The 11,415-nt window shown below is 44.4% G+C and overlaps 2 protein-coding genes across 2 annotated transcripts in view; one reads left to right on the forward strand and one right to left on the reverse strand.

Moving 5' to 3' along the window:
• Positions 1–817: 817 nt before the first annotated feature.
• LOC143114829 (E3 ubiquitin-protein ligase TRIM65-like) lies at positions 818–6,535 on the reverse strand. The gene is made up of 11 exons (XM_076276633.1): positions 5,804–6,535; positions 5,374–5,469; positions 4,908–5,144; positions 4,629–4,788; positions 4,455–4,508; positions 4,228–4,301; positions 3,800–3,821; positions 3,668–3,706; positions 3,479–3,523; positions 3,299–3,340; positions 818–3,071 (listed from the first exon to the last, which is right to left on the reverse strand). The coding sequence occupies exons 1-11, from the start codon at positions 6,083–6,085 to the stop codon at positions 2,530–2,532; spliced, it is 1,593 nt and encodes a 530-aa protein (XP_076132748.1). The 5' UTR covers positions 6,086–6,535; the 3' UTR covers positions 818–2,529.
• Positions 6,536–8,191: 1,656 nt separating this feature from the next.
• Positions 8,192–11,415, forward strand: part of ano11 (anoctamin 11) — a 16,731-nt gene continuing 13,507 nt past the window's right edge. The window contains exons 1-4 of the mRNA XM_076277412.1: positions 8,192–8,601; positions 9,585–9,702; positions 10,259–10,452; positions 11,119–11,226. Coding sequence (XP_076133527.1) covers positions 8,464–8,601; positions 9,585–9,702; positions 10,259–10,452; positions 11,119–11,226 — 558 coding nt within the window. The 5' untranslated portion in view covers positions 8,192–8,463. The remainder of the gene's footprint in view (positions 8,602–9,584; positions 9,703–10,258; positions 10,453–11,118; positions 11,227–11,415) is intronic.

Here is an 11,415-nt window from a genome sequence, read left to right on the forward strand (position 1 = left end):
CTTTTTTGTGGACTTTTTATTTTTACTTTTTTACTATTTATTTTTTTTGTAGCCCCTTGCAAATATGTTGCCTGAGTGAATTTGATTGCACACTGGACATGGGGTGTTTTTGGTCTTTTGCAGGTAATTGCAAAGTATAAAAAGATATTCCATATAATGAAGAGGGTGTAGACATGAGAATCGAAAGATCTGAAATCTCAGGACAATATCGAGGCGTTTCCCAGAGTACTGCAGTTTGAGTGTTTGCACATTGCTGGCCAATGATGGATTACATCTGTTAAATGATCATGAGATGGAGCATTTTTACATTAGTTTTTTTGTTTTTTGCTGTTATTATTTTGTAATATATTTAGTTGCCTTTTGCAGGACTTGTAATAATGTATAATGAGAGGTGACTGTATTCTAACACTTGAGCTCAGATACACTAAAAGCTGCATGTGCTAAAATAAAATAAATTGTAAAAGTTTTTTTTTAACATTATGTTCATACCTTAATGAATGTATATAGAAATCCCTTTTGTTTTTGTAAATAGGACATCATATGAATAAAGACACCAAAACATGCTCCCATGGACATGGACTGCTTATGTTTTGAGATTGAGGTATGCAGGAACGCAAACACTGTGATGAAAGATTCTGGAATGAAGAGTAAGTGTCGAAAACCGTGAAGTCTGATATGTTTCGATGAATTCTACACAGACAGGATCTTGCAGACTGTCTCTGTCTCACCGTGTGCACTAGTACCACTCTGCATGCTGCAATTAGAGCTTTTATATGGTTAGTGAATCTCTCACACTTATCACACTCCGGAGACCATGAGAGATGGTAAGAATTTTTTACTTTACATTTTCTGTTTCACTCTGTAATCATCATGTTTGGTGTATTGCTCAAAAGATTGCTCTGCCAATTATTTGTGCTTGTGTTTGGAATTAACCTAAGATGGAATTTGTCAGAAGACGATATCTTCTTCTCCAGCCGGCCTAATTATGGCTGCATCTCCAGCATGGATCATTACTCCCTCTCTTCCCAAAAGTAGACCACAGATGGTGGGCCACAGGTAATTAGGGGATGCAAATATTTTTTGTGCAAACTAAACCAGGCCAACACTGTCACATAAACAAAAAGCAAAACATGCAGATTAAAGTGCAGTGCATCATGTGAACTTCCTGTAGAAAAATCAAACAAAAAAAACTTTTTTTTGCATAATGCATCTTCTGCAGCCAGTCAACACATAGTTCTCAGATTGATCAAGCATGTTTCAAAGTTACAACTCGCAGAATAAGTTAATACTCTTCTGATGCATCATTCTGCATCATTCTTGTGTTGTGTGTGCTTTCTCGGTCAGTACTGTGCAGTGTTGTAGTACTCGAGTCCGAGACTCGAACTCGAGTCCGAGTCATTAGCTAAATTTAGAGACTCGTGACTTGACTTGGACTTGAGCACTGAATGACTCGAACTTGGACTCGGACTCGTGCATTCGCACTCGAGATGACTCGTCGAGGACTCGACTTTTTTTTTTGTAATATATCATAAGGCTATAATTGTAGTATATCAATTTGCTATATGGTTTTAATATCTAAATTATTTGTAATACTAATTTTAGTTCAAGGGAATGTTAGGCTACTGCTTCGTGTCATCGTAGGCTACATCGCAAGTCACATCATGTTCACATGCAAAGCAAACTAACGTTAACACCAAAATGCCTGGAGACATATTTCAATGTAGTATTGCCAGGCAATATTAGTTCTTATACATGACATGGCATTACCTAAGATTACACTCAGCCCCTGGCTAAACATCACACACTGCTGCTGGATAGCTGATCATCGTGACTTGGTGAACAGTGTTTTTCCTGACTGACGCGAGAAGCGAGGTTCCATTCATTCATTTGCATTTGGGGCGTGCCCTGCCGTGCTTCTGTCTGTTAATTTGCAGCAGGCTATTATGGGATGAAAGATGAAAGGCCTACTCCAACGTCCATCTAGCTCTTGTGAAGTATGAACTTCTACAACACTGCCTATACTATTTTCAGCAGTCAGTAACAGCATAATGTGACTCAATGGCCTGTGGATTGCTAATTTATTATGAGTAGGCCTATAGGCTATGATATGGCTATGGTATGGTATTCTCTCCGATATAATAAATACAACACATTGGGTTTGGGAAGAAATCTGGCAATACTACTTTCACACAAGTGATGGCACCCCTGCTTGGAGACAGAAGATTGTCCGTTTTGCTTTTAAGGATTTCATCTGCAATGGAAAAAATGGAACAACATGTAGGCTATGCTTACTTTAGTGCTGGACTTGGACTCGACTTGATCAATAGGGACTCGACTCGGACTCGACGTGGATCAATAGTGACTTGACTCGGACTTGACTCGGATGAGTAGTGGACTCGACTCGGACTTGACTTGGAATTTTTTTTTAATGACTTGAACTTGACTCGGACTTGAACACTGGGGACTCGAACCTGGACTCGGACTCGAGGCATAGTGACTTGACTACAACACTGGTACTGTGTTGGTAAGTTACTGTTTCTCCAGCATGCAAAGCTTCACAGACGACTCTTTCCCAACTCCAAAGCCAGGAAAGAGGAGCCCACACAAGTTCTGGGCTTGGAACATATGGAGGGCAGTGACTGTATTGGAGATGCTGTAGAACGTTAGTGTCCCGTCCAGCTGGTCCAGGAACACACCAATCCTGGGGGAGAAGCTTTTGGTGGTGATTTCATGTTCAACATCATTGTGCCAGGCCGTGTACTGGTTATCTGTGCAGTGTAGGCTCCAGGAGCTGGCGTTGCGACCCAGCCCACACTCCAAGCCTTTGCCTTTCCTGCAGAGTCCCTCCAGGGCCACGCCGATGAAGACTCCTTTCCCCCGCCACTCCACCTCCCAGTAGCATTGCCCTCCAAATAGGCCCTCCACACACAGCAACTGCTCCCAGTGGTCAAACGTCTTAGGGAGGCTTCCCCTGCGCTGACGACGGTCCACCCTCATTACCTTTCTGTTGTCATCAGTGAGCCGTAAGAAGGAATTGGATGTCTCAGGATCCAGGGACAGTAAGCAGGCATCTGAGATGGTGGTGGGGTGGGGGCATAGAGAGAGAGAGAGTCAAACACATGGCGTTACAAGGAGTGCCCTGTTGTTATTCTAAAACTTGGGTTCTATTCTGTGTGTGGGCAAATCTGAATGGTTTGAACAGTCAACCTGTTTTGAAGGAGTTTAAATGACGTGTGTGTGTGTTTTGGGGAGAGGGGGTACAAGCGTGTAGTCCTTTGTCAGTAGATGAAAGACTTACGCTGTAACAAGTCCCTTCTGGTCACAGAGCTGTCAGCAGGCACTGTGGGGATACCAATATTGCAGTGATGAACAAGATGTCTTTCAACTCTCATTTAAGACAACAGTGGTGAGAAGAACACTCTCATCCTCCATTTTATAAGACATGACTCCCTCATCTTAGCTGAAATTGCATACTCACAGGACATGTATGTTGTTGGTTTATTCATGAATGACTGAGTTCTTCCTGTGACAATTTGTTGACATTAATTAGCATAATATTAGCATAACATAACATGCAGTTATGAATGTCATGAAATGATGGCATTTGTTTTATACCACAACTATTGAGGTCTGTCTGCCGTTAACACCAAAGAGAGTTGAGACTCACGTATAGCAGGCAGAGCCTTTGAGAAGTTTACAGGTGCCTCTGTAAAAAAAATATACAGCAGTTAATTTGTCAAATTTAGTCAATCTAGATAGATTTTCTATTTTTACATGTGTAAGCTTCTTTCTGTCTTACCTCTGATGGGTATGGTTGGTCCCTGTTGACGGAATAAATGCAATAAGTGCATGAGGTTTGCGGTTCTTGTTTTGATATACCACAGTATCACCATTATACACAAATATAGTTTTTATCACTATATTCTTGCAGATTCATAGCATACTTTTGCTTAGGTGAAAAGAAGATGTTTTTAATTATAACTTCTGTGTTTGTGTTTCCTCCCAAGGAAGACTAAGACTAAGGAAAACTGGCCATGAATCGTCCAGACTGATGTCACACACATACCAGTGGATCTACTAAAGCAGGTTAAACCTGTTCATTTCTCAGTCGGTGCTTTCATTCACAGCCGACCCATATTTTCTAAATTTCCTCCAGCAATCCTCTTGGATGTTATACATTTGATGAATGACCAAATCATTGTGCTTTAGACTTAACAGGGAACTGACCTGATCTTTCATGTGGTCGTTTTCAGGGACCTCTAAGGATTTGTTGACAATGACGTGTTTCTTGACACCTAGATCTGATGCCGAGATAACAACATAAAGCTAGAGTCAGTCATAATAACATAAGAGTTATGCAGCAAACACTAATCTATAATACACCTCAACTTCTGGTTGGTTATTAGGAAATATAGACAAACTGTATATAAATGTTTGCACACCTAAAACCTTACCTGATTTACTGCGCGGTTTGACCTGTGGTGCTTGGAAAAGCTGTACATCGTTAACTGTGGAGACAGGATGAGAAGAGCTTTGACAAAAAAAAATCATGACTCACCCTGAGATGTTCTTAAAACAAAATGCAATGTTTTGGAATTAATATCATGTAGAAAAAATATATTATGCACCTTGTTGGTGAATGCTCTTTAAGGCCTCATCCCATTTGTTCACAACAGTGTCTCTCAAATCATTCAAAACAGTCTTAACAAACGGGAAGTAATGTCTGTTATTGATGACCATTGTGGGTTGTTTTGCTTGTTGCAGAGTGCTGTTGATCTCTTGCCATTTCTGCCCAGAACCAGAAAGAAAGACCAATAAATCAGTCTTGTGCACTCACTGACTTTTTGATAGGGTGAAATAAATCATATTGGAGCTGAAGGTCATTGCTGGTCAGTGCTGCTCAATACCTGAAATATCTGGCCATTGTTCTGCACCGGAGGAACCAGACTGTCCAGCTCTGTGTCCTTTCTTTTCAGAGTGGAGATCTGGGCGATCAGTTGCCTCTCCTCCGTCTCTCCTCGGCTCAGCAGGGCTTTCTTTCTCTCTCTGATGTGCTCTTGATGCCGCGCTCTCTTTCCCTCCAAGGTCCGCAGCAGTTCATTGAAAATGCCCTCGCTGTCCTGCATTGCTGCCTCGGCCGATTGCTGTGGTGGTGGACTTAAGATTGAGCTTTCATGTGGACACTGATAACATTGATGCTTATTGACATAGATAGATGCTCTTAAGATCTTTGTTCCCCCCAATATATGTCTTACCTGCTGTGCTTGCAAAAGCACTTTGTCAAGTTACAAAGATATGTTTTTCAGAGCTGTCTGTCACCACTGCCTCTTGCTTGTCCAGTAAGGTGACTTGCTTCACGTGACGATCACTCACCTCGAGGGATACCATTGCAGCTCTTAGCTTCTCCAGGTGTTCCTCTCTCTCCTGTGTCTGCTTCTTCAGTCTTTCTTTCATGTCTGCGATGTCACGCTTTAATTATATAAAAAACAACTTCAATCACTATCTTTCTAAATTGTTGCTTCAGTGGAACAGGTCAAATAAGTATAGTTGAACCGGCTCTGTTTGCCACTCAACATGTGTTCACTGAGTGAATTCTAACTCTACCCACTCCTTTTGTCTGACTCTTTGCCAAAACAATACATTATTTTGAATAGATTCAATTCGGTCTCAATTTAATTCAGGAATTACACTTTCACAGAAATTACACTTTTCAATGACTTTACGCTTTTCACTTCCTGTACAGTGTGACATGAAAATGCCAAATTGAAAAATTACAGAATTTCAACTTCTAACACTGTCTCACCTGAGTCTTCATACTGTCCTCTCTAGGCAACAGAGTCCTCAGCCGTAGGAAATCTTGGACCATACCGGCCAGTGCAGTGTTCCTGCTCAGACTTGGCCTCCTGCTGAGGGTGCTCTTGCACTGTGGACAAGTGTAGGTGCCTGAGTACACCTCCATATCCCAGCACCTTTCGATGCACTCGATGCAGAAGTTGTGTCCACATGGTATAGTGGTCGGGTCAGACAAAAAGCCATGACACACAACACATTTAATATTCCTTTCCAGCGCCGGATCACTGATCATTTTCCTCTGAAGGAGGGAGGCACAGGCAGTGTTGACTGACTACTCCGTTGGTGTTTTAATTTTGTACAGGAAGTGTGACTAAATAATCCTCATTTTGCTCTGACTGGAATCCCAGGACAGGACCATCCGGGTTTACTGTAAGTGCTTCTAATGGAGGGTGAGCTTTTGCATTCACTGTGTGTAACACTGTGAATTTCAAGCACGTCATTGTAGGCGGTGATTCTTATCTTTCTTGAAATACTTAGCTGTATTGTTTCCTCATTGTGTACCTGTTTTGCTTGTGTTGTCATCCCACAGACTTGCCAAAGCTATTTATTGAAGCGATACTGTGCTCAGATCAACCCAATTGGGGAACGTTCTCCAGTTGCACTGCAGATCAGAGAGAGAGAGAGAAAGAGACTCTCGACCCTCACCACCCACCACTACTTAAGCTGCTCCCTGGAAAGAAGATGTTCTTTCCTTTCTTCCCTCTATCTCTCTTCATCCCTCATTCCCTCTCTCAGTCTCTCTCTCTCTCTCTTTCTCCCTCCCACTCTTAGCCCTTTCTCTTTCTCTTTTGCCCTCTCCCTTACCACCCAGGCGAGCAGTGTTAATATTTCACACCCTCTCTCTCTCTCTCCCTCTGATGTTACTGCAGCAATGCAGAGAGCGCACAAGGTAGAGGGAGAGAGAGAGATTCAAGAGAGGCGTCAAGGTGCCTGGGGGCTGAGGATGTGCAACCCAAAAAAAGAAAAAAAAAAAAAAGAAAAAAGGTGGGGAGCGTATGGAGACAGTGAAGGGAGCGGAGGAGTGGAGCGAGGGAGGCATATAGAGTGGCAACAGTGCACTATTGCTGTTCATACCATTCAGTGCTGCTGTTCCAAGCTGGCACATGCGCTGGTGTTTGCACTGCGCTGAGAGACGGGGAGAGTTTGCAGCAGAACAGACGCTCCGCTGCTGCAAACCGTACGCTGTGTGCAGGGGCTGCTGTGCTGCGTTGCGCTTGTAGCTCCTCTGTCTTGCCTTTCTGGAACACCTCTGTGATATGTTGCATAACCATGGGAACATGAAGGGATAATATGGGTCATGTGAGATACATCAGCAGCTGAAGTGAACGCCTTGGTACACTCCAGAATCTGACCAGCAGCCAATTATACATTAATCTGATCATACATAAATGAAATAGATTAATGCTGGCGCTGCCACTGTTATTACTATGCTCCTCATAGATGCTTAATATGAATAGAATTGTGAAGGATGAATAAGATAAGATTCGATAAGATAAGTGTCTGCATGTGTGTATTGGGTCACAGTATGGTCTGACTTTCAGACAGGGATAAAAAAAAAAAGAAAAAGCAAATCTGTTCACCTTCAGCTTGTGAAATATTCATGATCATGCCGGGTAATGAGAGCCACCACATGCCATTAACACACGGCTGCGTTGTCTTGAAGCAGAGTAAGTGTTGAGCCTGCACACTGAGAGGAGTCTCTCGGCTCACTAAGTCTAGTGAGTAAAGGATCATGCATCTTTCATCTGTTTTATGTTGTTAGATGGCCATGGGTAGCCATGCTTAGCTGGAGAAGCTCAAGCTAACATGGAGCTGTGAGGCTGAGCATGCCGATGAAGTCAGCGCTCTGCTCTTCTCATGGCAGTGTGAGGCGGGTGACACAGACGTGTGTGAGGGGACACTGTTCCAGCTGCCTGCCCAGTGCCCTGCCATGCCCTGCACCTCCACTGAGAGGGTTAGTGTAGTAGGAGCTCTCACTCCTATTCTCTCTCTCCATCTGTTTCTTTTGCTCTCATTGTCTCTCCGTTTTCCCATTGATTCCCATCAGCTAAGCTTCTCTCTCTCTCTCTCTCTTTCTTTCTTTCTCTCTATCTCTCTCTCTACTTCCCTGAGGAGTGCAGAGGACAGAGAGAGAGTGAGTGAGGGGGGGGTGCAGTGAATGAGAAGATGAGAGACGGGGGAAGAGCGAAGAAAGGAGGCAGAGCTTGCTGCAGACCCACTCCCTCTCCCTCTCCTCCCCTCCCGCTTCCACTGAGGCACAGAGAGCATTCTCTCTCTCTCTCTCTCTCTCTCTCCCTCCATCTCCATCTCTCTCTTTCCCTTTTCTCTCCTCCTTCTCTCTTTCCTCTGAGAGGGATTATGTGAAACACCCTGTGAACAAATTAAAAATACCCACTCATGTTTTATTGAGTGTCAAGCCTCTAGTCAGTCGAGTGCCCGTACCAGAGAGCGCAACTGAATGTGTGTGTAAGTGTGTGTCCAGGCTGCACTGTCCGTGAGTGCGCATGAGTTGGAGCAGGCGTGTGTGAGGAGCGTCGTCGGGTCTTCTGTGGCATTCCGGTGGGTCAGAGGTTTCGGAGCGGTGGCGGTCTCGTGAGTGGTGAAGTGACCATGCTGAGGAAGAGGGGCTCGCAGGAGCAGCTGATGGACCGCGAGGTGCTGCTGGACCTGGACTACACCGGGGAGACCCAGAGCGCTGGAGACGGCTACGGGAGCCTGCAGAATGGAGGCTTCATCCCACCCCGATATGTGAGTGCCTTTACGCAGCCTTGTCTCCGCACTTACTCGTCGCCTCTGGGGCGTCTTTTCACTGCTCTGAGAGCTTCACTCATGTTATTTTCTGTGATGTTCTGTGATGTTAACCCTTAAAGGTGTGGGTTTTTGAACATTCTAACATACGATTCCGTTCCACAACAATTGAAGGTTCTAAAATTCTATGTTGAATTCAATGGACCCAGATATTCTTTAGAACGTTCATTTTCCAAACATTCCTGTCACACCGGTGTGATGGTACACCTTTAAGGTTATGAATAGAGGTGTGCTCATGATATAGCTGTTTACTCTTTCTGTTAGTCTCTCTTCCTCTATCTGTTACCTCTTGTCTTCTTCCTCTGCCTTGCTCGGTCTCTCTCTCTCTGTCACTCACGCTCTCTCTCCCACTTTCTTTCTGTCACTCTCTTTTCCTTTCTCTCACTCTGTATCTTTCCTTCTTTCTTTTTTCTTTTTCTTTCTTTAGAACACTCTCTCTCCATCTCTTGCATGCCTCCCTAATAGCTCTGACTCTAATTGTGATTGTTATTGTTATTGTCCCTTGCCTGCTGTATATCTGGCTTTAATGGGCCGTGACACACAGGTTGATTAGTTTGCCCTGCTGTCCAGAAGTGAGGAGCTGAAATGAGCTTTGGGTCCGCTCAGATGCTCTCTCTGCCCTGCAGGGACAGGTTCATGTGCTGCACGTCTCCACACATGGTCTCATCTGGACACACACACACACACACTCAGGCTTTGAGCTAAAGGTTAGATAATGCAGATGTGAGTTAAGACTGCAGTCGCTGCTAGTTTTTTATGGTAATGAGGGTCTTAATGGGTTTTCCCTCTGGCTGTCATGGAGATCTTGCCAAGAAGCTGCATGCTGTTGACCGAAGTCTGAGCCTGTATCTCTCTCCCCAGACCCCCTGCTGCTGTGCACCAGCCATGTATTTCTATCGTCTGTCCTACTCGTCTCGTTTCAGCTCACGGCCGCCGCTGATGACGACGATGACCCCATCTACATCCACAGCTACAACCCACAGAGCGAGCCGGCCGCACCGCCTAAAGGCAATTACTTCAGAGATGGGAAGACCAAAATAGGTGATGAGATGATTGCAATTAAATCTGAGTTTAGTGCACTGAGCCATAAAATCCTTCTTAAAAACGGATCTATTTCAGAGATTTATTGAATACGAGATGTGACACAGGCTTGGACATGGGCGGTGCCTTTGTTGGGTTAATGAGACAAGACACTGGATGTCAGTAATGTGATCAGTCTAAAGGGCCCTCATTGAAATGATGGACAAAGTGGAAAGTCTAAATTCTAACTGAAACTAATTGAATAACTTGGTCAAATCTATTTGCTCATTTAATACCATTGAGCAGAATCCCAAGCCCAGCCATGGGTGGGTCTGCTCCATGCTCTCACACACCACACAATAGCTTTAGTTCACGTACAAGACACGTTCCTCATTGGCTGGTATTGCACCTTTTCTGTTATTCTAATTATGACCTTAAGTTTTCCAAAATATGCAGACTTTTAACTTCAGATTTACGTATTGATGTAGTCATGTATTGTCCATGTTGTGATATTATGCAGTCCAAAGATAATGTTAAAGCCTGGCTTGATGGATGTGCTGATTGCGTTGTGGTGCAGACTTTGTGCTGGTGTGGGAGGTGAAGTCGCGGCGGAAGCGACGCTCCCGGGCGAAGTCTCAGGGCGAGGCGGCGGTGCCCGGCGAAGAGGCCGCTCACGAAGAGAGCCGCACGGAGAAGAAGAGGGCCATGCAGGCGAAGCTCAGGGAGAGGTTCATCCACCACCTCCAGAGCTCAGGGCTGCTCATGGAGAAGGTAAAGACCCAGACTGTACTGTATCTCACCCACCCCATCCCAACCCCCTCCCTCCAGCCACCCCTCCATTCACTCTAAGTAAGAGACCTAACCCAGTGGGATTCCAGAGTTAATGCATTATCGAGGCGTGGAGAACTCCATTAGATTTTATTGTCTTACTCAATACACTCAAACGTCTTTGATCTTCACAAGGACATAAAAACGGATTCCCATAATCTTAAAGTCTGAATAATCATTTCACATAGCACCTTATTACCTAGATAAATACTCTGTGATTTAAAGGTACACTATGCAAGATTTTCCCCTTTATGAAGCCAATTTGATGGTAAACTAACTTGTAATAGGTGAATCATTCACCTAGCATAGCTATTCAGCATAGATGTAGTAAATCGCTACCGAGAAAAACCAGCCATGCAACTTCAAGAACGGGGGATAAGTCACAAGAAGTTTGCTATTTACAACAGCAGAGTAAAATATAAATATATTGTGACTCTAGAGGGAGCTCTACAGTCGCCAAAAATACCTAAACCTGCATAGTGCAACTATGCATACAGTAGTGTGTACCTTTAAGGTGTGACCAGCCCTCTTAAGTTGGATCCGTCATGTGACCCATCATATTAATGGCCTCTGTGTATCTCTTGACCATTGTTGTTTGACCACTCTCAGGAGGAATCCACCAGTGCGAAGAAGACGGTCCACTACCTGAAGCTCAGCGCTCCCTGGGACGTGCAGGTGTACTATGCTGAGGAGTTGTGTCTCCGGGCCCCGCTGCAGGTGAGGGGCATTGTGGGGAGGCCTCCTCAGGTCGTGTGCTGGAGCCCAGCCTCCGTATCCTGCACGTAAACTCCACCTAAATGGCAATGGGTCCAGGAGGCGAGCCCAGGGGATAAGACTGCAGGGAAACAACCTCTGCATTATTCAAGAGGCTTTGCATAGAGATGTGCATTTACGCAAAGAATGGAT

This window comes from Alosa pseudoharengus, unplaced genomic scaffold (assembly GCF_046254945.1).
Source record: "Alosa pseudoharengus isolate Yale_2024_CS ecotype anadromous, Long Island Sound unplaced genomic scaffold, YU_APseudo_1.1 YU_APseudo_1.1_scf_9, whole genome shotgun sequence".
Classification (NCBI taxonomy): domain Eukaryota; kingdom Metazoa; phylum Chordata; class Actinopteri; order Clupeiformes; family Clupeidae; genus Alosa; species Alosa pseudoharengus.